General features: G+C 42.0%; 1 protein-coding gene across 5 annotated transcripts in view; it reads left to right on the top strand.

The window, feature by feature from the left end:
- The first annotated feature begins 271 nt into the window (after window positions 1-271).
- Window positions 272-27,631, top strand: part of pik3r6 (phosphoinositide-3-kinase regulatory subunit 6) — a 47,636-nt gene continuing 20,276 nt past the window's right edge. Inside the window, exons 1-20 of one of the 5 annotated variants that reach the window (XM_028973244.1) lie at window positions 272-483; window positions 5,502-5,533; window positions 14,252-14,333; window positions 14,494-14,586; window positions 14,780-14,871; window positions 17,227-17,295; window positions 19,430-19,562; window positions 19,659-19,728; window positions 20,365-20,551; window positions 20,922-21,066; window positions 21,428-21,514; window positions 23,072-23,552; window positions 23,715-23,808; window positions 23,891-24,013; window positions 24,331-24,441; window positions 24,585-24,684; window positions 24,801-24,895; window positions 25,202-25,292; window positions 25,441-25,493; window positions 25,591-25,697. In XM_028973244.1, the coding sequence (XP_028829077.1) occupies window positions 5,504-5,533; window positions 14,252-14,333; window positions 14,494-14,586; window positions 14,780-14,871; window positions 17,227-17,295; window positions 19,430-19,562; window positions 19,659-19,728; window positions 20,365-20,551; window positions 20,922-21,066; window positions 21,428-21,514; window positions 23,072-23,552; window positions 23,715-23,808; window positions 23,891-24,013; window positions 24,331-24,441; window positions 24,585-24,684; window positions 24,801-24,895; window positions 25,202-25,292; window positions 25,441-25,493; window positions 25,591-25,697 (2,243 nt within the window). In that variant the 5' untranslated portion in view covers window positions 272-483; window positions 5,502-5,503. Of the gene's footprint in view, window positions 484-5,501; window positions 5,534-7,200; window positions 7,253-11,771; window positions 11,896-14,251; window positions 14,334-14,493; window positions 14,587-14,779; window positions 14,872-17,226; window positions 17,296-19,429; window positions 19,563-19,658; window positions 19,729-20,364; window positions 20,552-20,921; window positions 21,067-21,427; window positions 21,515-23,071; window positions 23,553-23,714; window positions 23,809-23,890; window positions 24,014-24,330; window positions 24,442-24,584; window positions 24,685-24,800; window positions 24,896-25,201; window positions 25,293-25,440; window positions 25,494-25,590; window positions 25,698-27,631 lie in introns of those variants that run through there. The other 4 variants (XM_028973246.1, XM_028973245.1, XM_028973242.1 and 1 more) reach the window with 4 other exon arrangements.

The following is a 27,631-nucleotide window of genomic DNA, read 5'->3' as shown; positions in this document are numbered from 1 at the left end:
AAAAGTTAGCAGTATGAAAAGTTGCTAAATCTAGTAACAGAATGTTCTGGTCTAACGAATCTTCCAAGGCACCAGGATGCAGGAAGGAATGAATTCAAGCTGGAGCAGGATGTGTGATGCTGAGAGAGAGCGTATTATATACTTTTTAAATTGAATATACGCATAAATCCGGAGTTTTCTGTTTCGAACGAGGGTCATCCAATCAAAAGCCAGAGATTGCGCTGTACTGGACCGTGTGGGCGTGACCAGACCTTTTGGAAGCGCCGGGACTCGGTCTCAGAGCACGCGTCTCGTGGCGGCGCGTCGCTGCGCAGTGTAAAGTTTTTTAATTTAAAAAGTTTTTTTATTTGGACTGCTGAATACACACGAAATTGATCAGCGACTGAAAACCCAAGCAGTGAAGCAGGCGAGGAAGTCGTGGAGGTTCGGGTGGGAGTGGGTGCCAGGTGAAGAGGAGACGATGGAAATTCAGCGTTTTTTCAGGTGAATAACACCGCTTCTCACTGTAATGTTTATTTCCACCCATGTGTCCTTTCTCAGATAATAGAAATGGTGACAAATTGAAAACAGAAGATATGTACACATACATAGGACGTTATAATTAAATAAAACAATAACTATATAATATTTTCATTCACATCAGTAATTTTAACATTGAAACTACACAAGGAGTGAAAAAACGCAACAACTTAATCTAAGGTATGCTTTTCCCTAATTTTATGCTGTTGTTACATCTATAATAATCTGGACTGGATTGTAGAGGAGGAAATAAAATCATTACACCATATTTCTTCCTCTTGTGATACACTGTTGTCCATATGCCATACAGCAGTTTCATGATTCTTTCTGCTTCAAGATTTTAAATACATTCTTTTGCTATAACTGTATATAAACCATCTTACATTATTCCAACTCATATAATACATTCAGTGTATATTGTGTCATTATGCAATATGTTTTTCCTGGAATGAACTGGGAGCAGCATATCCAGTCCCTTCATTCTAAGATTGTTTCTTTGTACCACCCAGTCACGTCAGCCCGTTTTAAAGCCGGATCAGTTTTCTTTTTTCTTTTTTACTTGCAAACACGCAAAGGCACACTTTAGACTGAATGAGGAAGAATCATTCTTTTTCTCCTTTTTTTTTCTTTTCTGAAAAAATCTCTGTGGTGTTATGCTGGTTCAGCATACTGCTGCAGGATGAAAAAGATTAAAATCCAACCATCAAATAAAAACAGATAAATAGTTATGATCTTTCATTGTCGCCAAACTGTCATGTCAGAGTATAATTGTTTCTACTGAGATACAGCAAAGGTTTCTGGGAAGGCTAAATGTTTTAGTGTGATTTTTTGAATGGATGGCTGCACATTGCAATCATCGTGCTGACCAAAACAAGTAGCATGCAATTCAAACCCAAGAGCGGCTGCAAGAAGCGCCAGGAACGTAGAGAGCTAAAGGAAAGGGTGGCAAAACTCCCAAAATTAGACCAATTTGGATTTTTAACCAAGAGTGGTCGTGAGGAGGACAGGACACGTAGCAGCAGTAACTGTGAACTGTCATGCAACAGGTAAGCTCTGGACCAGAAGCTAGCCTAACATATAACACAGAATTTAGCTCATTAATTAGATTAATTAATCGCAGAAAACACAGCAGGAGATCCGAGTCCCAGATTGCTGCTGCGTGAGCCAGAGCGCAGTTCGGTTCAGTGAGATTTGGAAGAAAAAAACGCAAAAATGGCTAATAAATGATGTAAATGAATGTTTTTTGACGATATTTTCCTTTTGGAAAAGACGCTCGCGCGTCTCCTGGTTCAACTTTGGCGCGCAGATGAGCAGCCATGCAAGGCGAAAGTGGTCACGAAGCACAAACACACGTTTATTTCAACACTTTGCCCATCGGGAAAGTGTGTGGCATTGGTGAACCTGGTCATAGTGTCTGTAGGAGAGCTGTTGGTCGAGCTAGAGGCAGCAGGAGAGGGAAAATTGGCCTGGAATAGCCGCATTAGCTTTATCCATCCAGACCTCCAGAGGGGCGGCGCTGTGGCCGGAGTGAGTGTGTGTGTGTGTGTGTGTGTGTGTGAGAGAGAGAGAGCTGGGAGACGTAATGTATCAACATTTACAACTGTCATATACTGTAATCTAATTAATAGGTTTGGTTCAGTCAGTGATAAAAATGCCATGACCATTGTACCCTAAGTTATAGGCTTGTATTCAATAATTAATGGTAAAAAAAACTGCTTCTTGTAACGTCTGTATGTATGTGCGATTAAATGCGATTAATTAGATTAATTAATCACCACACCATGTAATTAGATCAACATTTTTTAATCACTTGACAACACTAACTTAGACTTTCAATAGATATTTATGTCTGAGTAATCTTCCAAGCAGACAATAAATTAGTGAGATTGGTCTTAAGTAGAGAGTACATTTACATTTATGGCATTTATCATCATCATCATCATCATTTATTTCTTATATAGCCCAAAATCACATACAGTATGTCTCAATGGGCTTTGACAGGCCCTACAGTTGACACCCCCCACACTTGACCCTTCTGCACACAAGGAAAAACTCCACACAAAAAAGAAAGAAAGGAAGAAACCTTGGGAAGGAGTGATACAGAGAGGGACCCCCTTCCAGGGTAGTGTGAGCCTGCAAATGGTGTCAGTGCAGGGTTGGATATGATATAAAGTCCTACGGTTGTAGGGTTGGAGAAGTCAGACACCCTTATCCAGAGCGACTTACAATCAGTAGTTACAGGGGACAGTCCCCCTGGAGCAATTTAGGGTTAAGTGTCTTGCTCAGGGACACAATGGTAGTAAGCAGGATTTGAACCTGGGTCTTCTGGTTCACAGGCGAGTGTGTTACCCACTAGGCTACTACCACCAGTAGGCCCATAGGATAACTGTGGCTAGGATTTTGAAATGTTAGCATTTACTATACTTCCTATTGTCTTTGTTGCAGCCCAAATCTAGAGTCAGAAGCTGGCAGTTCATTTGAAGTCAGTATCGCAGGTGACCTGACTGTAGATGACACTGTCAGTGGTCCAGACCGGGCTGAGTCGACAGTCGGTGGCAGTGCAGGACAGGAGCAGGACAGGACAGGAGAAAGGGAAGACCTTTATCCTTCAGACAGGGGACATTTTGAAGAAAATGTTTTGGACGCTTCCATTAAACGTTACATCTTAACTATGGGTTCTTGTAAACCGAGCGGTCCTTTACCAAAAAAACAGTATAATCGTTGTTTTTCTGATGTGTTTATCACACGAAAACAAAGGCCGGTATTAAATTGTCACGGAATTGGCTTTGCTATTCACCAAAATTGGTGATTATGCGAAATAGCCTTGACATCTCGAAATGTCATGGACAGGGCTACGATGGAGCAGCAAATATGAGTGGTATATACTCGGGAGTACAGGCCAGAATTAGGGAGAAGGAGCCGCTTGCGACCTATGTTCACTGTGCAGCGAACATAACATCTCAGAGATGGAACGGTTTTATGAAACCATAGAACACATATATACATTCTTTGGGAATAGTATTAAAAGGTGGACCATACTCACTGGTATCGTTACAACAGATGGCTCAGACCACCCAAATGTAACTCTGAAGCGATTATGCCCCACTCGCTGGTCCTCCAGATTTGAATCTCTCAGTGCCATACGGTACAGGTATGTGGATTTAATGAAAGCGCTGACAAAAATAGCGCTGACGAGTGACAATTGAGATGAACGCAATGAAGCTTTTGGGCTGATGAAGTTTGTTTAATTTTTTTGGTATTTGTGCAGGCCAAAGTGTTGGAGACAGTAAATGCTGTGTCTAAAACACTTCAAAAGACAGACACAGATATACAGAAGGCAATGCAGTTGCTGGAAAATTCTATACAGATACTCTCTGACTATCTGAGTGCTTTTGACCAGGCCAAAGCTACAGCGCAGATGCTCGCAAGTAAATGGGGTGTCCAAACTACATTTGAAAATGTTAGACCAAGGAGAGTGAAGAGTCACTTTGATGAACTATCAGAAGATGAGCGTTTAACCAATGCAGAGAAGTATTTCAGAGTGCAGATATTCAATGGCACTCTGGACATCATAATCAGCCAACTCTCTCAAAGATTTTCATGTATGCGGGAAACCTGTCATGTATAGGGAAACCTATACGCCCTATGACCCTTCAAATCGCAGGTGATGATGAACTGTTTGAAAAGGCAAAACGTTTGTCAGACCACTATAGCAGGGACATTGCACCAACATTCCCAACACAACTCCTCTTGTTCAGGTCCTGCTTTAAAGCAGAGATTTCACAGAAGTCATCAATTCTGCAACTTGCCAAAATGCTAGTGGTAGATTATGACAGCGTAACATACACATTCGGGGAAGTGTGTACTGCTCTCATGTTGTTTCTGACATTTCCTGTGACTGTGGCAACATTTTCCAAGCTCAAACTTATTAAGACCTTATTAAGGAGCAGCATGGGACAGGAGAGGCTCAGTGGGTTAGCTATCCTGTCAATGGAAAACACGAGAGCCAGAGCATTTAATATTTGGGACATATTTTGCACAACGTAAGGCTCATAAGATGGCCTTCTAGTGGCCTAATTCACGCATATTGGGGGTTGTATGCATATGAATCATTTTCTTTTTTCTTTTTTTTCTGCACAGTTAAATAAGTTGGATTAAGTTTTGTTTCTGGGCAGTGTGAGTTTAAGCAAACTTTCTACGCTTGAAGTTTCAGCGTTGAGTGTTTCAGTGCTTTGAGTGTTCCCATATTTCCATGCGAGTTGATTTTAATGCGGTTATATTAGATTACCCTGTAAATTGGTATTAATAACAAACATTTTTTTAAATGTTTTCACATGTAATGGATCCTATGTAGTACAGTATTTTTGTATTTATAATTACAATAAACTACCTCTGTGCTTCTGGTTCTTTGCAGAGAGGATTGTAGTCACCCTTAATGTGTATTGCATGTATCAGAGCTAAAACATCTTCGGGATAAATTTGAAAAAATATAAGGGCCCAGATTGAATTTTCGCACCTGGGCCCATAACTATGTTGTTACGCCACTGCTTACCCCTTCTCTTCTGTTGTGATAGCATCTGGAGACTACAAGGGGGCAATATGAAATTTGTTGCAGTCAGCTATCATTTCCTTATATTACACTGAAAACCAATAAGTTTTCGCAACTTGTGAAGGTTCCGTTAATTTATTAAAGCATGAAAAACATTATTTATCTAATATTCCTGATTATTGATGCATGAAAAAGACATGGTTCCCAAGCCTAGTGTTGAGCCAGATAAGGGACCTTTCTCACTAGTTATCTCACCAAGAAAGAGACAAAAAGCATGATGCACACTTTGAACAAAGAAATCAATGTATCACATCATCTAATATTTTCTCAAAGCTGAAATAACATACTGGCAGTCAATACGGCTGCTTCTTTTTGTGTATTACAGTATTATTATTGATAGTGTGAGTTACCAACTCTTCGTGTGTATTTACAGGAATGCATGACATTCAGCGATGGAGGGATCAGGTGAATAGTGCTGGAGGACCGGAGAGTGCGATGTGCAGTGTGAGCTTCTGGGAGCCAGTGGAGGGAGCAGAGCAGTGGGGTGGTGTGGGAAAATTTGGGAAGGTTGAAGACCAGTCGTGTTGCTGCAATTTGTATTAGTCGTAGAGGCCGGATAGCAGTTAGAGGTAGACCTGCTAGAAGGGAGTTACAGTAATCCAATCATGAGATTACTAGGGACTGAACAAGTATCTGGGTGGCCTGTGTTGACAGACAGGGCAGGTCCATCTGATATTGTAGAGAAGGGATCTACATGAGAGTTGTTCAGGTAGATACCAAGGTCCTGGTGAGGTGAAAAATCTGCTGGAATTAATATTGGTTCTGTTTTGGTGGGAATGAGTTTTAGGTGATGGGCTGTCATCCAAGATGAAATGTCAGTTAGAAATGCAGAGATTTTTGGAAGCACCATGTACTGTACATCTCTGGGAGGAAAAGAGAAGATGAGTTGTGTGTCTTCGGCATAGCAGTGGTAAGGTGGGGGCAATGGTATTTGATCCCCTGCTGATTTTGTTTGCCCACTTACAAAGGAATTATCGGTCTATAATTGGTAGGTTTAGATTTATTTGGACAGAAAGAGACAGAATAATAACAAAACATCTAAATAATGCATTTCAAACTGACAGTGGGACATTTTAACTGACATCGGGAGCTACTCAACTAAGAAACCCATCCATAGAAGCAATCACTCTGTCCATATTCCAAATGCTGCACCATGGCCAAGACTAAAAATCTTTCCAAGGATGTCAGGGACAGCAGTTGGTGCGATTTTTCGCAAATGGAAAAAACATATGTTTATTTTTTTCTATGATTGTGTTGACCATAAATTAACCAGTGTTATTTTTTTAGGCTGGTCTTAACCTGTCTCAACAAATCATGAGCAGTCTGGACCTGTGTTGACTAGTATATTGGCAAACAAAATGTATACTAGTATATAAAGCACTGTCGAATAAGCGTGGGACCAGTTTCCCACCCTGAACAACCTGTCCGCTCATGACTTTTGGCTCCTATAGCTCACATGCTCTGATTTCACTTGCTTAATACTGATTTTTTATTTGTACAAAGGTGGAACACAGTAGTATGTAAGGTGTGCTTTGCTTATTGGTTGAGTTAATTAACAGGAAACGCACAAGTTTCCCCTCTGTGTGAGTTCACATTCACATAATCAGTCATGTCAAATACGCAGCTGTTGCTATAAAGAGACATGATCATAGAGTAAAAACCTGAATGATACTTCCTCTTACTGGCCTGTGAAGTTCTTTATTGTGATAGCAGAATCAGCATGACACCATAACCTATTATGGGGTCGAATGTCCAGTGAAGATGTGAACCCATGTTCTACAATTTGTCTGTTTGTTCTGTCTGTATTACAGTCTTAACTGTATCATGATATCATGTAGTGGATATGATCATCTGTGATCATGTTATCATCAACAAAATCCATGTGCTCCAGATGGTGGAACATTGAGGTGCCCTCCAATTTGCTCCTCTTCATCATGTTATTATTGTTAAACAATGCATTATTTGTACACCACTGTGTGGATTTTTTTAAAGTTTCTTTCCCCGGATGAGGTCTACTTGTAGGTGTGGGGATTTCCAGAGATCAGTTTCCTTGAGTCACTGCCTCAGGCTAACTTCTTGTTTCCAGTCCCATCAGAGGCCAGTAGAATGGCACTGCTCAGCAAGGTATCACAAAATGCACACATCTTTCATTGTACATTTCATTTAACAATGCTGCACTTGGCTATGCATCTCATTAGCATGTCCACGTAGCACTAGAGCCAGTGACCCAAAGGCTTTCTTTAGACATAAGGAATTTCTTGCATGTATATTTAAATTTTAAGAAAGCAGTAGGTAATTTTCTAGTAAAATAAAAAATGGTGTTAAGGAAGTGTTTGCTGGTTTACAAAGAGCTCTGTGTCCAATGCAGTGTATTTGGGTGCATGACATCGGCCTGTAAATAGAAACAACTCTGAGGAAGTTGGTTCACAGACATAAAAAAAAGAACTTCTCCCTGCCGTGTAGTTTTGCTTCACTCCTCGTTTGCACAATAAGCTTCAGGCCACACCACATTTGGCTGAAGTAAGCATAAATTCAAAATTCTGAATCCCTCACACAATTAAACATGAGTGGTAACACACTTGCCTATGAACCACAAGACCCAGGTTCAAATCCCACTTACTACCATTGTGTCCCTGAGCAAGAGACTTAACCCTAAGTTGCTCCATGGGACTGTCCCTGTAACTAGAGTAGAGCTGGGTCAGTATTCTCAGATTTGGAGGTTAGTCGAGGGCACGTTCTCATAACACGAGGAACTCAATAACTGATAATAGTAACCAGCTTTTTATGAATGGACCAACTGGTTTCCTGGTCCAATGAAGTCACCTGAATAAATGCGATATTAAATCCTGTATTATTTATAAAATTTTGTAACATGCATGATTATGGATGGTAGTAGCCTAGTGGTAACACACTCGCCTATGAACCAGAAGACCCAGGGTGTTAGTATCTTAGTGGGTAAGACACTTGCCTATAAACGAGACCACAGAGTTCCAGGTTCAAAACCCACTTTGTGTCATCAAGCAAGTCACTTAACCCTGGAGTTCTCCAGGAGAAGTGTCTCTATAAATCATGTTGTAAATCAATTAACAAATTTAATCGTGACAACTTTGTAATTAATTCAATCAGAAGTTTAGAATGCTCATACTGACTTGCATCTATCTACTAGGGCATCTCTTGTACGCTGTGTGCGCTGCTTGAAAGAGGCATTTTGCTGGGGCGAGATCACTCCGCGGAGGCCTAATCCCCACAAACCTGGTCTTTGCTCTCAGGCTGGGGGGGTGAGAGTCAGTGACTGGCGCAGTTGGGGTCCTTCTGTTGGTCTGTGTTCAGGCCATGTTAGTTTAGGAAGGGGACAGGTGACCAACAGCATCGGCTCAGTGAGTGTAGAGATATGTATAAGACTTTAATTCATTATATAATATCATGATACATGATAAATTCATCAATTGAAATTGCTAAACCTGATTGCAATATAAGTATAATTAATTTACCAAAATATGCATCTTTGCCCTGCTTAAAGGGTTGAACTTTTTCTTTTCTTTTTTTTAGTTTCATATTAAGAATATTTAATCCTATAGCTACAGAGTGCTGTAAGGCTGATGAATATTTAAGTGCTAAATATTTAATACTAATCTGCATCTGTACAGATGAGACTAAATGCAATATTCCATGTATATACAGTAGTGTGGTGTACAGTGTTTGCCCGATATTTGATTTCTTACTTTTTTCCATGTTAGTCACATTGAAATGTTTCAGATCATCAAGAAATAATATTAGTAAAAAAAATGTTCAATGTTTGTAGCCACTTCCAGGACATATTATTGCCACACCTGTTCTCAATCAAGAAATCACTTATAAGACCTGCCTTACTAAGATCCTCAAAAGCTTGACATCATGCCGAGGTCCAAAGAAATTCAGGAACAAATGAGAAAGAAAGTAATTAAGGGATATTAGTCTGGAAAAGGTTATAAGCTGTTTCTAAAGCTTTGGTACTCCATCAAATCACAGTGCAAGCCATTATCCACAAATGGTGAAAACACATAACAGTGGTGAACCTACCCAGGAGTGGCCAGCCGACCAAAATTAGCCTAAGACCACACAACAACATCCAAAGAACTTCAGGCCTCAATTACCTCAGTTCAGATCAGGTGAAATCATTAATAATTTTGCAAGAAAACAAAAAGTCCCCAAGACTTTTGGGAAAATACCATTACATCTGACATAAAAGTAACACCTCAGTCATCAAGTTCACATCAACACCAACTCAACTTGACCCAGCACAGTTATATAAAGTAAAGCCACTCTCAAACCGAACGTGACGTGCAGCAATGCGCACCACTGGGCTCAGCACAAACATTTCCCTAGCTTTTTAAATGATTATTATTGTTATTAGTTATTTAAAAAATCATTTATATATGTAATGATCATACAAATTTATTTAAATCTAATTCAGGCTAAAAAGAAACTATGTCAAGGAAGTTGCAAATATTTAGACTTTATGACTTAAAACCCTCAGCAGATATTGCGATTTTTTTGTTTGCTGTTACCATAGACCTGCCAAAACAATATTAATTATTTTTATTTACATGCAACCATACACTCATCAAGAGTGTCTTAAAACAAGAGACTCTTTTAAATAAAATATTTCCTTGCCTTGCATGTTACCATCAATGAAGTGATCAATTCTGGTTCACTAGGACCCCCAACTATGAATACAATCTTTTTTTTCATACTGTTGTAGTTTCTATACATAAGTCAGACAATAAGAAGGTTACAAGTTAATCTAAATATTTGCGTAACGAAGGATGGGAAAGCAGAATCACGCCAGCTTAGTCATAGGTGCCTGGACCAGGACACCAGAAATTTTTTACGTACGCTTGTTTGGAAAACATCTTAGCCTTGTGCATCACCAAGGTTTAAAGTGAGATACAGTTGTTTTCTGACTGTTCCATGACCAAAGGTGAAACATGTGGAGTGTTTCTTGCCACTAAAAAAGGTCTTGAGCTGTTGTTTGAAAATGCTCAGTGACTGAGCTGTTCTGACCTCAAGGGGAAGTTCATTCCACCAATAGGGGCCAATATTTATTCAGAATAGAACATAAATCACGGAACAAAAGTTTAAACTGAGAAAATGTATCATTTTAAGGGAAAATATGTTGATTCAGAATTGCATGGTGTCAACAAATTGGGATAAGGCCATTTTCACCACTGTGTGGCATCTCCACTTCTTCTTGCCTTATTTAACTCACACTTGAATGATTTTTGATCTTGTTGAAATTGGCGCAGCCCCAGTCACTCTGAAACTGTAAAACGAGGTTTTGGACATGGATCTTGGTGACCCAGGGTGATCAGCCCCTCCAGTCAGGTCCTGCCGGATTCACGCGGATCCTGTTCGTAACGCCAATTGTGGTGGGAAATTTCCCATTTGGGAGCTGCAATAAAAGAAGTCAATTGAATTGATTATCCAAGTTTATTTACCATGGCCATGGGGGGGACTCGCAAGAAGAACTCCCCCTGTTTAGTAAGTTCACAAGCATATTTATACCACTGTGGGTAACGAAGGGTGGGAAAGCAGAATCATGCCAGCTTCATCATAGATCAGCTGGACAAGGACACCAGAACCTGTTTTGCATACGCTTGTTTGGAAAACATCTTATCCTTGTGCATCAACAAGGTTTAAAGTGAGATACAGTTGTTTTCTGACTGTTCCATGACCAAAGGTGAAACATGTGGAGTGTTTCTTGCCACTAAAAAAGGTCTTGAGCTGTTGTTTGAAAATGCTCAGTGACTGAGCTGTTCTGACCTCAAGGGGAAGTTCATTCCACCAATAGGGGCCAATATTTATTCAGAATAGAACATAAATCACGGAACAAAAGTTTAAACTGAGAAAATGTATCATTTTAAGGGAAAATATGTTGATTCAGAATTGCAAGGTGTCAACAAATTGGGATAAGGCCATTTTCACCACTGTGTGGCATCTCCACTTCTTCTTGCCTTATTTAACTCACACTTGAATGATTTTTGATCTTGTTGAAATTGGCGCAGCCCCAGTCACTCTGAAACTGTAAAACGAGGTTTTGGACATGGATCTTGGTGACCCAGGGTGATCAGCCCCTCCAGTCAGGTCCTGCCGGATTCACGCGGATCCTGTTCGTAACGCCAATTGTGGTGGGAAATTTCCCATTTGGGAGCTGCAATAAAAGAAGTCAATTGAATTGATTATCCAAGTTTATTTACCATGGCCATGGGGGGGACTCGCAAGAAGAACTCCCCCTGTTTAGTAAGTTCACAAGCATATTTATACCACTGTGGGTAACGAAGGGTGGGAAAGCAGAATCATGCCAGCTTCATCATAGATGCCTGGACAAGGACACCAGAACCTGTTTTGCATACGCTTGTTTGGAAAACATCTTATCCTTGTGCATCAACAAGGTTTAAAGTGAGATACAGTTGTTTTCTGGCTGTTCCATGACCAAAGGTGAAACATGTGGAGTTGTCACAGGGGGAATTCGATGACTTACTTGCAGACATACTTTGGGCGTGGGGATAAGCCGTCGTACCGGCAGAGGACACTGGGCGAGCGGGGCAGGAGGACCGGGGGCGCCTGGCCGGCGAGGAATGAGGAAGCAATGGACGCGCTGCAACGCAGCGGGGAGTCGGCTCGGGATCCCTGGGAAGGACCGGGGCAGAGGAGTACTGGAAGACGGCGGGCCCCAGGACGGTCCGGGATCTTGGAATGGACGGGAGCAGGTCCCGGGCGGCAGGACGGTAGGGGAGCACGGAATCCCGTCTCAACCGATGGGCCAGGCAGGTTCAAGGTCAGGGGCAGGCAGAGGCTGTAGCCAGGAATCTCCGGTCGGGGTTCCCTTCGTGGCCTCCAGGGGATCAGGCAACTCTCGAAGCCGTGGGCAGGCGAAGGTCGTATTTCAGGAAATCACTATTATCGTAGGTCGTGGGTGGGAGAGCTAGCGTCTCTGGCGAGTAAACTCATACAAAGAGCGGGCGTGTCTCCTTGGGGTTACCTCACTTTTATTCTTGCCACCGCCCGCTTCCATTTCCTCTTCCGGGTTGTCGTCTCCCAGGCTGGTGAGGCGCCCTCTAGCGGGCTGGAGGTGCGTTGGCCATGACAGAGCCCCCCCTCTTAGGCCCGGCACCTGACGGGCCCGGTAGATCAGGGTGTGGGTCGGAGAGCCGTTGAGTCGCTGCGGAGACGGTGGCGGAGACTGGGGGGGTTGCAGAGGGGATGGGTGAGCCTGGCGGAGGTGGGAGACACGGAGGACTGGGCCGATGCGGCGAGGCACTCGGAAGGGTCCACGTTTTCGGGGACATGGCTTGGGTTGAGGGGTGTGGCCGAGTCGTCCCATAGCGACATTCTGGGGACAAGAATGATTCGCTGCTGTGGCATGTCGAGGGTTGTGGCGGACGCATTTGCGTCCCCACTGTTTAATGGTGCCTGTGGTCCAGTCAATGTGGGGTTCGTGGCCGGTCAGCCAGGGGTAACCCAGCACGATGGGGTCATGGGGAGTCGTGGTCAGATAAAAGGTCATGGTTTCGATATGGTTGGGCTCGAGGCAGATTAGTAGGAGTTTGGTTTGGAACAGGACCCGACCCGAGCCCAACGGGCTTCCATCCAGCCCCCTGACTGCACGTGGTGGGTTACACCGGGTGACCGGGAGCTGGAGTCGGGTGGCCAGGTCGATATCGATTAGATTCATGGCTGCCCCAGAATCCACCAGAGCTTGTCCCTCATAACGGCCAGGTTTGGGTGTCCTCCAGCAGATGGTGATGGGAAACAAGCAGCGGGTGGTAGAGCAGGGGGAGGCTTTGGTGCTCACCAGGGGGCTCTGCACCTCGGGTGAGCAGGGGAGACGAGCTTGGCCAAGCTGCATGGGTTCGTCGACATCCAGGGGGGGGCCGAGTCATCGGAGCGTCTGGCCAGCGTGCTGTGGGAGCACTAGGGAAAGGGGCGTGGTTACGCCGTTCTCGGCCGCGCTCGGCGAGACGTCGATCGATGGACGTGGCCAGCATGATTATGCTGTCAAGCGTGGTTCCCCAATCGCGATTCACCATCTCGTCTTTCACCACCTCGCGGAGGCCTTGGTAGAACGCGACGGGGAGCGCGGCGTCCGTCCACTCACTGTCGCTTACGCTCCAATTTCCCTGGCGCAGCGACATGAGCCGCAGCGACGAAGCGCACCGCCCGGTTTCGCCCTGAAACACAGTCTGGAGGCGGTCCAGGAAGGCGGGGACAGAGAGGCAGGGATCCCTGGGAAGGACCGGGGCAGAGGAGAACCGGAAGACGGCGGGCCCCAGGACGGTCCGGGATCTTGGAATGGACAGGGGCAGGTCCCGGGCGGCAGGACGGTAGGGGAGCACGGAATCCCGTATTTCAGGAAATCACTATTATCGTAGGTCGTGGGTGAGATAGCTAGCGTCTCTGGCAAGTAAACTCATACAAAGAGCGGGCGTGTCTCCTTGGGGTTACCTCACTTTTATACTTGCCACCGCCCGCTTCCATTTCCTCTTCCGGGTCGTCGTCTCCCAGGCTGCTGAGGCACCCTCTAGCGGGCTGGAGGCGCGTTGGCCATGACAGGAGTGTTTCTTCCCACTACAAAGGTCTTGAGCTGTTGTTTGAAAATGCTCAGTGACTGAGCTGTTCTGACCTCAAGGGGAAGTTCATTCCACCACCGAGGGGCCAAGACGGAGAAGAGTCTAGATGAATGTCTTCCTTTTCCCTTTAGCGATGGAGGGACCAGGCGAGCAGTACTGGAGGGTCGGAGTATACGAGGTGCAGTGCGAGGTATAATAAGGGCTGTGAGTTAGGACGGTGCTACTCCATGTTTGGCTTTGTAGGCCAGAATCAGTATTTTTGAATGCGTGCAGCTACTGGGAGACAGTGGAGGGAACGTAGCAGAGGGGTTGTGTGGGAGAATTGGGAAGGTTGAAGATCAGTCGTGCTGCTGCATTTACACACCACTTTATGTTGTATACTATGTATGCAACTTAAAATAGTTTCATATTAATATTGCCAATATAAGCATATTAGTACATTAGAATTGCTTGTAATTTGTAACAATTTATCATTTTTGTCATAATTGCATCAAACTGGTCTCAATGTATTCAGGAATTTGGGGCTTCTGTAGATGCTTTATGCAACGGGACCAGAAGCATGGCCTCCTGGAATCATGGTAGAAACCAGTCTGCAGGTAACTAGTCACAGCTTCCCACTGACAAATATTCATGTATTTAGGGTAGGCTATTACAAAAAATGTACAACTGTACAACTGCTCAGCTCAGGCCATAACAAGATTCTAGATTATGTGCAGTACTGATTTGTGGTTCTAATCGGGAGTATCTTCTTGGCAGAGGCTACCATAGCAGAATCTGACATCTACCGCAGTCTGCAGGCCATCCTCCGGGAACTGAGCAGCCAGCAGGCCACGATGGCGATGAACAAAGGTACGACCCTCACAACCTAATCGGCTGCTCATGTTTGTCATTAAATGAACAAGGGCTACTGCATTCTGTTCATTATGCAATTAAATGAATTTAGTAAATATCACAAGATTGCAACTTAAAAGTGCAAATGTACTAAAAGATGCAATTAAAGACAATAAAATTACTTGTGTGTGTTTGTGTGTGTCCTTGGAAGGGATGCTGAGATGGACGCTGCATAAAAAGGTGCAGAAGAGCCCTCTGTACAGCCTGACCTTAGTCAAGATTGCCATCAAGGAACTAGAAAGAGTGAGTTGTTCAATTTTATGATATGTGGTGAACCAGAATGATCAGCATGGAACAATGTTTTCACGTTTGCATTTATTCAATTATTTATTTTTGCTGCATAAAGAAACTTGATGTCTGAAGAAGCATTCAGAAAGCCCTTTTTACAGTAGACATTGGTGCAAGGTGCAGGAAGGGGGGCACTATTTTCAAAAGGGCAATAAAACAACAGAAACATGATGTTTGCATGTATCAATCTTTCTAAAGACAGGAAAAAAACATAATTACACACCAAACAAGTAGTTTCTCATCTTCAAGATATAGATAACTACCTTGCTTAATTATTTGATCCTGAGGATGCTTTACCTTACAATAGTATATACAAACCGGATTCCAAAAAAGTTGGGACACTAAACAAATTGTGAATAAAAAATGAATGCAATGTGGTGATGGCAAATGTCAATATTTTATTTGTAATAGAACATAGATGACAGATCAAACGTTTAATCTGAGTAAATGTATCATTTTAAAGGAAAAATATGTTGATTCAAACAAATGTCAACAAATCCCAAAAAAGTTGGGACAAGTAGCAATAAGAGGCTGGAAAAAGTAAATTTGAGCATAACGAAGAGCTGGAAGACCAATTAACCCTAATTAGGTCAATTGGAAACATGATTGGGTTTAAAAAGAGCTTCTCAGAGTGGCAGTGTCTCTCAGAAGACAAGATGGGTAGAGGATCACCAATTCCCACAATGTTGCGCAGAAAGATAGTGGAGCAATATCAGAAAGGTGTTACCCAGCAAAAAATCTCAAAGACTTTGCATTTATCATCATCAACTGTGCATAACATCATCTAAAGATTCAGAGAATCTGGTACAATCTCTGTGCATAAGGGTCAAGGCCGTAAAACCATACTGGATGCCCGTGATCTCCACAACCAGGAATGTTACTGTAAAGGAAATCACAGAATGGGCTCAGGAATACTTCCAGAAACCATTGTCAGTGAACACAATCCATCCGCTGTTGCCAGCTGAAACTCTACAGTGCAAAGAAGAAGCAATTTCTAAGCAAGATCCACAAGCTCAGGCATTTTTACTGGGCCAGGGATAATTTAAAATAGAGTGTGGCAAAATGGAAGACTGTTCTGTGGTTCGATTCGAAGTCCTTTTTGGAAATCTGGGACGCCATGCCATCCGGACCAAAGAGGACAAGGACAACCCAAGTTGTTATCAACAGTCAGTTCAGAAGCCTGCATCTCTGATGGCATGGGGTTGCATGAGTGTGTGTGGCATGGGCAGTTTGCATGTCTGGAAAGGCACCATCAATGCAGAAAAATATATTCAGGTTCTAGAACAACATATGCTCCCATCCAGACGTCATCTCTTTCAGGGATGACCCTGCATTTTTCAACAAGATAATGCCAGACCACATTCTGCATCAATCACAACATCATGGCTGTGTAAGAGAAGGATCTGGATACTGAAATGGCCAGTCTGCAGTCCAGATCTTTCACCTATAGAAAACATTTGGCACATCATAAAGAGGAAGGTGCGACAGAGAAGGCCCAAGACGATTGAACAGTTAGAGGCCTGTATTAGACAAGAATGGGAGAGCATTCCTATTTATAAACTTGAGAAACTGGTCTCCTCTGTCCCCAGATGTCTGTTGAAGAAGTGGAGATGCCACACAGTGGTGAAAATGGCCTTGTCCCAACTTTTTGGGGATTTGTTGACACCATGCAATTCTGAATCAACATATTTTTCCCTTAAAATGATACATTTTCTCAGTTTAAACTTTTGTTCCGTGATTTATGTTCTATTCTGAATAAAATATTAGACGTTGGCACCTCCAAATTATTGCATTCAGTTTTTATTTACAGTTTGTATAGTGTCCCAACCTTTTTGGAATCCAGTTGTGTGTGTGTGTGTGTGTGTATATGTGTGTGTATATATATATATACACACACACACACACACACACACACACCTTTGCTATTGTGCAGTTAAATAGTGCAATAGTGTTCCTGTAACCCTTTAATGATCAATGAAAACGTCCCACTGAGAGGAACCAAGACTCAAGAAGGGGAACCCTTTTTTTGTGGACTTGGACTTGGACGGAACTCCTAATACAAAACTCAAAAACTCATGGAATTATTCAGTGAAAGCACGAAAATTGCTAATGGCTCAGAGAATATGAAAACATTGTTTTCAGCATTTCTCATAATGTGGAACAGGCAACAAGGGGTGGGACTCAATTGGAAAAGAATAATGTGGAGATAATGTGGAATAATGTGGAAATAGCTTTATCTTTGTATTATGTGTATTGAGTGCGTTCTCAGCTTTTTCCGTCCGCCATCCATCTATCTTTTTGTCTCCGTAGGCAGAGCGGGTGGACTGTAAGCTACACATCATCCCCCTCCTTCACACCCTCATCTACGCTCTAATACAGGTACAGCGCACAGGACCCCCCTGAGCTCTAGAGCAGAAGTAGATTCTATAGACTGAGTCATTTCCTCAGGTTGTTTTTCCTACAGGTTTCTCTCTGCTTCACAGTTGTTTGTTGATAGCATGAAATAAAATAAAAAAAGCTTTGCAGCTTTATTATGTTCCCAGGGTCTTGTGAGAGTAAATGTCTCAAATGCATTCTTTCATCATGTTCACCAGGCAAATACATCTATTTTCATTTTGGAATGACATGATAATGTTCTGCTTACATGGAAATAACTTTGCACATGAAAAGAGCTTCATAAAACAACGTAGTGTAAAATAACCTTTTCATCACATTCATTTTCATGTGCATGTGAGAGGGTAACTTGCTTGCACAAGATAAGTTCTGTTTTGTGCACAAGACAATTCTGTTTTGCACACAAACTTACATATGCATAGATGAACAGCTTGTCTACAACATTATGCATCCAAGATTTTTTTCTTATAACAGTGTTATAAGTGTTATTATTAAGCTGCACAAAACAGTGTGCTACACGTTGAACTGTCTGATACTGTGCATACGTATGTGGTTAAGATCTCAACCATTATTACAGTTTTGAGTGTGATTATATGTCTAATGCATTCAGTTTGAACAGAGCAAGTGAACCTTTTATTAGAGGAGGAATCTGAATACATATGATTGTATTGTATTGGAGCAGGGCAGGGTATCACAAGAACCTGTGGCAGGCATTTCACACCTCTTGCCATTTGACAAAGATATGGATTACGGAGGTGTTGAATCTCCATGCAAAACAAAAGCACAGAAACATCATGTTCCTGTGACGTCCCATCTTACAGACGGCTGCTTGATCCCCTGGGGCACTCGAGTATTCGGGGTCCATGGGGATCACAATTGGCTAATGATTGTGCATCTGCTTGTTCCTCCTGCTCCTTCCTGGTCATTTGGGAATTCAAATGTAGCTGATGGTGGTGGTTCTGTGTTCTTTTCAATCTGCAGGTGTCAGAGATCACACTTGTAGGGAAACATACATAGAATATTCAACTTGATCAAAGGCTTTGCACACTTGGTTGGGTTCTTTGTCTGGAGTCTGAAGACTTGGTGGGGTTCTTTGTTTGGAGTCTGATGAAGTCAAAAGGTTGTAGTTTGGCATACAGATTGTACACGAAGAAAAAAAGTGTCCATTGTACATTAAAACCAAACTAGAAAAATAAATTACAACAATGATAAGATATTGTAATACAAAGACATGTAAATATAGTGAGAAGCTTAAAATGATATCAGGTAATTCATAACTCTGCGTATTTGCACCGACTTACTGAGCCTAATCAACAACAGTGGCCGGAAAAATAAATACAAATAAAAAGTCCCGCTTGTTGCCATGTGATTAGAGAAATACACCTTTATCACTTAACATTATTATTTGAGATTATGGCACTGTTGAGGTGTTCAGAGAGAAAAACAGTTTCACATAAATATAAATTCTGATCCTAAACATGTTGATCATACTGAACATGAATTTAAACTGTAAACTATGAATTTTAACAGTGCAATTTCCAATCCCTGATCAGTTATTATTAAATTGTTCACCGTGGGTCATGGTTTATGATGTCACAAATGTCACAAATCTTTGTTATTACTGGTTACAGTTTGGTTTGTGAGTTCATCTATTGTGCCAGCCTACGTGCCACATTGTAAGTGATAAAGTTATTAGTTCATGTTCATTTTGTACCTTGACGGAGTGGATCTGGATTTAGAAATGCCTCGGTTTCTACGGTCCCGTGCTTTTTTAGGATATGTAGATCCTTTTCATTTAAATTTAAGCACAGGGATTTTATTCCTCGCTATGCAGTAAAATTCAGATAAAAAAAGACTTATGGTCGCAGACCAATCAGAACCTGTTGTTTCTGACGTCACGCCCCCAGTGCCTCCGGTCTGGGGAAGACAAAGAGAGCAGGGTGGTGTATCACAAGAACCTGGAATTTCACACCTCTTGCCATTTGACAAAGATATGGAAAACGGAGGTGTTGAATCTCCATGCAAAACAAAAGCACAGAAAGATCATGTTTCTGCGACATCCCATCTTACATGATTCATTGTTCACCAGGAGAAATATCATAGAATTTGTGTCTCTCAGACCTCCTACATCCCTGATGACATCTACAAGCGGGTGTACGATTTCTGCAAGCGATTGCTGACACTACCTCAGCCATACTGCAAGATAGGCCTCATCTACTCCCAACAGATGAAAACTGAACGCTCCTCCCCAGGTATGTTGCTTCTTTGTTTTGAGTATAGTTCTGTATTTTCTTTTCTGCTGTGATGTAGAAAGAACTGCTCAAAAATGGATGATTGCTGTTTTGAAGGTGTTACGTACCAGAGAATGCTGGTTGCTGAGCAGAGTCTGAGGAATGACCACTACCCCCTGCAGGAGAAGTGAGTGTTGTTCTGCAGCATGGCCCACCTTGGCATGCCCACTCTCAACACCTTACAACCTCATGAGTGTCTGGTTAATAGACAACATGTTATTTAGACAACCAGCAAAGCGTCAAAGAAGGCTGATGAAAAACCAAATCAAAAACCCTTCAACTGTCACATATATATTTTATAGCAAAAAACAACATACTCTTTTAAGCCCACCACACTAAAGTTTCCTTCATATTAAAAACAAACAAGTGACGCCCTGAACACTTTTCAGCAACCCAAGTACTGAATATGTACAGATGTTTGAGCCATATGATTTATTGTTTCAGGTTTTTTACATTTAAAATGTAAATGTCTGGTTGTAGCCTTGTGGTTAATACTCACCTGTAATGATCTGATAGTAGCCTAATAAGTAACAATCGCCAATAAGTCAAAAGACCACAAAGTTAAAGTAAACCCACTTACTACCATTGTGTCCCTAAGCAATACACTTAACCCTGAGTGTCTCCAAGGGGACTGTCCCTGTAATCAACATGGATAAGGGTGCGTGATAAATGCTGTAACATTAATTATAAATAAATTTTTTCACCTGAGCAGACATGTGAATACTTTCTGAAAACAAATAATAAGTGCACTCTCCCTACACAGGCTCTTTGTCTTTGCTGATCCTGTCATGCTCCCTGGGTCCTTGGGGGATGTCCTGAAGGCCGACATCGAGTCCAGCAGCAGAGCCTGGAGCCCACGGAACCTGATGAGTGCCGTGGTCCAGCACAGTGTCCAGGCAAGCCTGGGAGAGCAAAAGTGTGATGGTGCTGCGCTAACCGCAGCCCTGGAGGTCAGTGGGCTCCATTTTGTTTCAATAGTGTCACAGTCACTTTCTGTATGTGCAGCCTGTGTTTTCTGTTAAACCCTGTCATTCATGCGATCACATGACCCTGTTGAAGCTCACAGAAGCAGCTACAAACTCTGCCTTCACAGGGGCTGGGGCTGACAAAATTTTTTGCTTTTCTCTATGTTCAAAGTTATGATTAATTCTGAACAAGTGGTAAGTCCTACCAGCGAGAGTCTACTGAGTAATTAAATGTTAAATCATGATTAAAATAGAACACGAGGCAAGGCTACCAGAAATTATATTAGAGGCATTATTGCCATTTATTTTCATGTTAGTGTCTGTTTTGTAACAATCTGTTATTTGTGTGCTGCAGCACCTGGGCCAGGAAGTTGAGCACTACTTCCAGGAAGTGGTGACTGCAGTGGAGCAGAATGCTGACAGTGGCCATCCAAAGCCGAGCATGTTGGCTGAGAGGCTGCAGCAGATCTATGCTGAGATCCTCACCGTCGCAGAACAAGGTGCAGCGTTCACTTTACAAGCCCGTCTCACACTTCTTTAATTAAATGTATGCATCGTAAAAAAAAATTATTTTCAGTAGTTTAAGAACTTATGTTTATGTCCATTTAAATTCTATGATAATTGTGTTTTTTAAGTGTCTAGTATGCAAAATGCATAATTACAAATAGTTTGAGGAAAGTTGCCACTAATTTAACAAATTACTTTTGAAATAATTTTTGGTTTGTAATGGGAACCAATTCATTCTCAGGTTTCCTATTGTGTTTGTGTTGTTTGCTTAATGGCTACCAGACCAGTACCAGAAGTTTGATTTAGTTTACAGTGTCATTGTGACAGTTTCGGATGTTTTCCCTACCCTCTTAGATCCATTGTCCCGTGGCTCCCTGTGTGACATTCCGCTTCCTAATCCGGAGATGAGCTTCCACCTTTGGAGAGAAGAGGATGAACTCTGTAAGTATACCCTCATCCAAAAGGCTTCTATTGTTTCCTCTGTGTTTCTAATCAGTTATGTATGTTTCCTGCACGCTGCTGCAGGCTTTTTCATTCAGACATATTTATCAGGTTATGTTAGTGGTTGGTGTCACCTTCATCTTCTTCAAGTAGGTAAACTGCATGACTTAACTGATATCTCCCCAGTCAAGTAAAGTTGTAAAGCATAGGAACATAGTTCTAATGTATTAGATTGACTAATTAGATGGTGGGGGTGCTGTGGATAACTGTTTTTGTCATTTAGTTGGATTGCACTTTGTCAGGTCTCTACCCTAAGACCTGTCAAAGATGGGAGTCCCACCTGAGTCCTGAGTTTGGGGTCACCGAGGCACACAAACACCCAGACCAGGACAAGGTGGCAATTCCTCAGGGGGGAAACTGAAAAAAAAAATTAACAGAATATTCTCACTAACAACATAACATTTATCTTAATTAGATTGCATATATCAAATATATTCAGACCCAGCAATAACAATTCTCACATTTGCCAATATTAACTAAACTGAAAAGGGGTTGGCATAGTTGAAAAAATGTTGCATCTCACAGCATTAACTTTCCCTTTGTGAGCTGCTGGGGTGGGAAGGGAATAAGAAATTCAGTTCTGTGTTTGCACATGCACACTGAGGACAAACCTCAAGATGGGCCATAAATTTCAAACAGGATTCATATTCTTATGACCAGCCAATTGTCAGCCATGATCTTGTCAGGAGGGGCAAATCGGTGATCATACATCATGTACACTGTATGATGCAAGGTGCACAATCATGCTGCGATACGGAATTATCACACAAATGCAAAATCACACAGTGTATGCCCAGCTTAGAAACTTGACACCGGCTCATTTGCACATTGCAAATGAGGGCAGTGGTGGCCTAGCGGTTAAGGAAGCGGCCCCGTAATCAGAAGGTTGCCGGTTCGAATCCCGACCCGCCAAGGTACCACTGAGGCGCCACTGAGCAAAGCACCGTCCCCACACACTGCTCCCCGGGCGCCGGTCATGGCTGCCCACTGCTCTCTCAGGGTGATGGGATAAATGCAGAGGACAATCACTTCACTTTCACATTAACAGTGATTGGATGTTTAGTTCAGAGGAGGGTGAGTGGGTATCTGTGCAAAAACAGAGCACGCAAGGAAGGAGCGAACAGGAGAGGTCATTTGTCATCTAATTTGTGCTTTTTTCCTCTGGATTTTTCAGATACTGTAGTAAATCTTGTCCACATTCAGTTTGTGGGTAATTTATTGTTTTCTTTCTCAAAAGTTAAGGGGGTAGGACTTTTGATAAAGGGGGTATTGCCCCTTCCAGCCCCAAAGTAGAGCCGGCCCTGTATATACATTTTATCACACTGTGAAATTCTTTACAAATACTTTTAAATTCTCATTTTGTTCAAATTTGAAGGGTAAATGAGTAAAGGGGTGTTGCCTGTCTCCCCACCAAGCCTCTGTTTTTCAACCATCTCAATCAGATTGAATCCACAAATGAAAATGTATCTTTAGGACTTTTTATTGTTTCCCTAACAGGGCGAGAACTGGCTCAATTTATGCGCTCCAGCTCCTTCCCTGAACCCTTCAATCTTACTGAAGACTTTGAGTTGAATGGTCTCCAGACCACCCTGAACCTGGAGATGCCCCGTCACTCCATCATATCCACAGACAGCGGGATCGAGCGTGACCTGCCTGGAGGGGAGCTGCCGACCAGTGATGGCAGCTCAGAGGTAGAGCATCCGTCACTGGCAAGATCATTGGCAGGGTCCCTGACACACCTGACCCGCCGGGGTGGCATAAAGATGAAGCCCTCCATCGGTGACAGCATGGTGCTGATGCAGGATGCCCTGCAGGACACAGGTGTGTGGGGCAACAGTGGGAATGGCACACTCCAGAGGAGGGCGGGCATATGTGCCACGCCTTTCCCCAGACAACAGCGCAATTTCACTGCCCACATCATTCTGATGGGTGACAACAGAGTGCTGGGTAGAATGGCCAGAGCTTACTACTGGTTCAGGTTTGTTTCACATGTTCTGAATGCATACACCTCATGGACAGTTGCATAGCAATTGTTCTCCAGTTGCTTTTGGGAACTGGGCTTTCAGTGTGTGACCAGTGTTGGTGTGAACATTGCTGGTAAGGTGATCCGATATAAAGAGAACAATATATTATTTTACAGGAAAAGGGAGTCTCGGCGGCGCTTCCTCACTGCCAGGATGAACCTGCAGATATACTACATCCCAATTTCAGATGAAACCATACAAACATTTAAAGTGAGCAAGTTCAATCCAAACATAAAAAAAAAATATTATGATCTGAGACCAGCCTCATTCATGAAGTGTCTTCCTCTGGCAGGAGAACAACTCATCATTGGCGAGCCATCTCTGCTCTGTGGCATCTTACTTGGGTTTGGTGGATCCATGGTACGAGTGCAACATCAACTCTCTGGCTCACATGATTCCCAAACTGGCAAATGCGGTAATCTTTCTTATAAATACAGGATTATTCAGTGCCTCCAGTCGTTCGTTATTTTGATATCACATTAAATCCCCATCACATTGTCGTAATCAATAATGGCCAGAATAAGGGTTACCAAATGTCCTCTTCTCCTTAAAGCGAGGTAGCAAGGAATGCAATTCATGCTGTATAAATCTGTCTGGCTGTTAAATTTGTCGTACTAGGCCTATGCAGACTGTGGATTTTGAGAAAACAGACCACAAAATCTGTTTCTTTTGAAAAAAAAAAAAAAAAACACCCAAAAACCCTCTGATTTAATTTATTTATCTTTTTTTCAGCATTGCAACACAGGCAAGCAGTGTGAACCCAACCCCTTCCTGGCCGATGTCATCACCTACTACGTGCGAATGAGTCTGCAGCCAGTGTATTTCACGGTTTATTATGTGAAGGTACTTCACCCCTTCTCTGTGTTCTGTGAGAAAAGCTCAAGGTTACCTGTTCTCTGGTTCTCATTTCATGGAGTTACTGCAGTAATAAGGTTATGAGCTGGAGTTGTTTTAATCATCTCGTGTTTCCATCATCTCATTTAAAGATTTTCTGCAGCCAGAACAAAGATCCAGTGGGGGAAGTCTTTCTTTCCCACCTGGAAGTGGAATTTCCTGAATTTAAAGGGACCCTGTCTCCACAGAAAGGTACATAAAATGTATCTAGAAAATGCTATTCAAATGTGCTAGAAAATAAGTATTACATTTAGAAATTTATAAACACCTAAAGAGGTGTGTGTGTGTGTTTTCCACGTATGTGAAAGGCCTGTCAGCCTTGCCTCTGTCTGAAATGTCCATCAGACAGAAGCGGAACACTACGGAAACATGTGGTCCCATGGTGTCAGTGAAGTACTTAAAGGTAACAAGAATTTCACGACTGAACTGCACATTTAATTTGAAATACTAAAAGACAAAAACAAAATATTTTCACCTGTCATGTGTTATGCTATATTCACATTATTTATGCTTTATATTTATCTGCTATCTTCTTGTATAATAGAATAATTAATGACAAACTAAACAAACTGGTATTTAAACAATTATAAAGAATTAATATTTTATATAAAATATTTGGAATTTCTTACAGTCTTCGGTAATATTTTTTGCCTCAACAGAGGACAATTCAGGTGTCTCCACATAACAATTTTGACCTGATTTTTCTAAGGTGTCGCTAAGCAACAGAGAAGTAGACAAAGATCTGTCACTAAGGACGAAAGGGATCCAGATCTGTGCAATCCCTGCTAATGAAGCTGAGGGTAAACACTCCTAAAATCTACAATGTGAAAATTCTTTTAACAAATGCACATCAACTACAAATGCAAATGGATATGGACATATGTTACATAAATGAAATGTTAAAAATATTGGTAGTAGATGTCACACTGACAATTTTTTTCTAATCAGATCTTAACTGCCTCTGTGTGAACTTCTGTGACCCAAAATCCAAGGGCAATGTGGTAACTGTCCCACTCTCACTCATCTGAAAATGGGATTTTCATGTAGGTAATTTATCCAGATGAAACACCAGCATTTTTTTTGTTGGTGTTTGACAAGGATCCCAAGATTCGAACATGCAACATCAGAATAAATGCTCTGGAGCGGACACGTTTCACTGTGTGTTTGGACCACGACTCTCGCAGGATTTTTAAAGATGTGTGGAGGTATGGAGCTGGAGTATTTACTGCATACATTATGCCCTCCATTCTCCCTCAAGTCAAGTTCACCCAGACATCTCTTCTCTTCTAGTAAATCATGGTGGAAGAACAGTTATATGTTCTGACATGTTGTTATGGTATCTGTAGATCCTTATTGTGCTCTACAGGAATCAGTCTTTATTTGTATAGCACAAAATAACAAATCCATGGTGCTTAACAAAGCACATTGATATGAAAAATACAATACACTTGTTTAGAGGCTAGCAAATTAACTAACTAATTCTAACAAACAAAGTCAACAAACTGCTAACACACTGTAGGCAATGCTATCAACTTAGCTAGAATCTACAACTTAACAGTGTTAGCAATAACGGACTTTTACTTCACAGTTTAATAGAAAACTTTGTTAGATCATATTTCCCTTCAGTTGCCAATGATTACTCTTGTTGACAAATGTGTTTTTTTCAATGGTTTGTGCTGGGAGTAATGGGAATAATATTAATGTACAGTTTTTCATGTTAGTAGCAATCAAGCCCCACCCTTTGTGCATAGTGCTGTGCATAGCGGTTTGAAAATAGTGCCCACAAAAGAAATTCGAAAAGATGCGTACCCAGGGTCCAGATTCATTTCTTCACTAGAACAGAATTCCTTTTATTGTCACCATACGCATGTACAATGAGATTGAAAGCAACTCTTTTAATGCAGACATCAATGTAGAAATAATTACAAGAAAAAAAATTAAAATAATAATACATAATATACAAAATACAATGTAGCGCCCCAAGCCTAGCCAGGGATATGCTCCCTGGGTTCCCTTTAAACCTCAGTAATTAACTAGTTGAACTATTTTATATTTTTTGGACACATCGTACCACTTACACTATGGAAAATTACTCTTGATTTAAAAATAACACACGTCACCATAAGTGCAACACAAACGAAGAATTTAATTAACGTATGTACAAATTGGCAGATGCAGGCCTGAAACGCTGCTCGTGTGCTTGGTAGCCGAAACACAAAATGGCTGCTTCACTCTCCCAGAGCAATAAACAAAAAATAACTGTTACCTCCATAATCCTGTCATCCGTGACATGCGAGTATAGAAACCCTCTCGGGATCCGTCCGGTGCACAGCAGGAGAGCTCGCTCGCTCTCTCGGTCCTGGCCTTCGTGTCTTCTCTGCCGCGATCACTCATTATGTCTTGCAGTGGGTCTCTGGCCGTTTACCATCACGACACACTGTTTCTGATGTTTGAAAATACATGGCACCGCACGTCTGTCCTCCATCTTCCCCTATTCTTTTCCAGTCATTGATTTTAACCAATCGCCCACAGTTCACTCAAACACACAGTAGGCAGGCAATACAGATATTACCAAAAGGAAATAAATTACATACATTAGGAATACATTAAATTGATATACAACACATTCTTGTTTCACATAGAAAACAAACATAAGTACCTTATCCAGGCATTTCCCTTTTCTGTAACATACCTGAAATATCATCAGGGCTACAACAAGGAATCAGGAATAACAAAGTGAAAAAAAACTTTGCTATATGCATTTGGGAAGAATAAATAACTGGGTCTATTTGAGTCAAAAGTGGAGATATATGGCCCTGGAGATATATGAAACATGGCACCTATGTATCTTGCAGTGTGGAGATTGCACCATGTATCGACCCGGGATACTTTGTTCAGAAGAATTCAAAGTTCAACTGGGGAGAAGACAGCAAAGCCGGACTTAACAAGTACATCAACCGGGCCATGCCACTTCCCATCAACACTTTCGCTGGCATCATTAATTAATTCGAATAGACAACTGCGACAGGGAACAACTTCCACTTGCTGACCTCTGCTGGTGCTTGAAGCTACTGAGTGGGTCAGAAATCATGGCAGAAAAAAATTGAAATTCTGGAACACAATGAGCCGATTCATGCCT

The sequence above is a fragment of the Denticeps clupeoides genome, chromosome 3 (genome assembly GCF_900700375.1).
Source record: "Denticeps clupeoides chromosome 3, fDenClu1.1, whole genome shotgun sequence".
In the NCBI taxonomy this organism is placed as follows: Eukaryota; Metazoa; Chordata; class Actinopteri; order Clupeiformes; family Denticipitidae; genus Denticeps; species Denticeps clupeoides.
The sequence above is the reverse complement of the archived record's forward strand: the minus strand, read 5'-3'. Positions and strand labels throughout refer to the sequence as shown.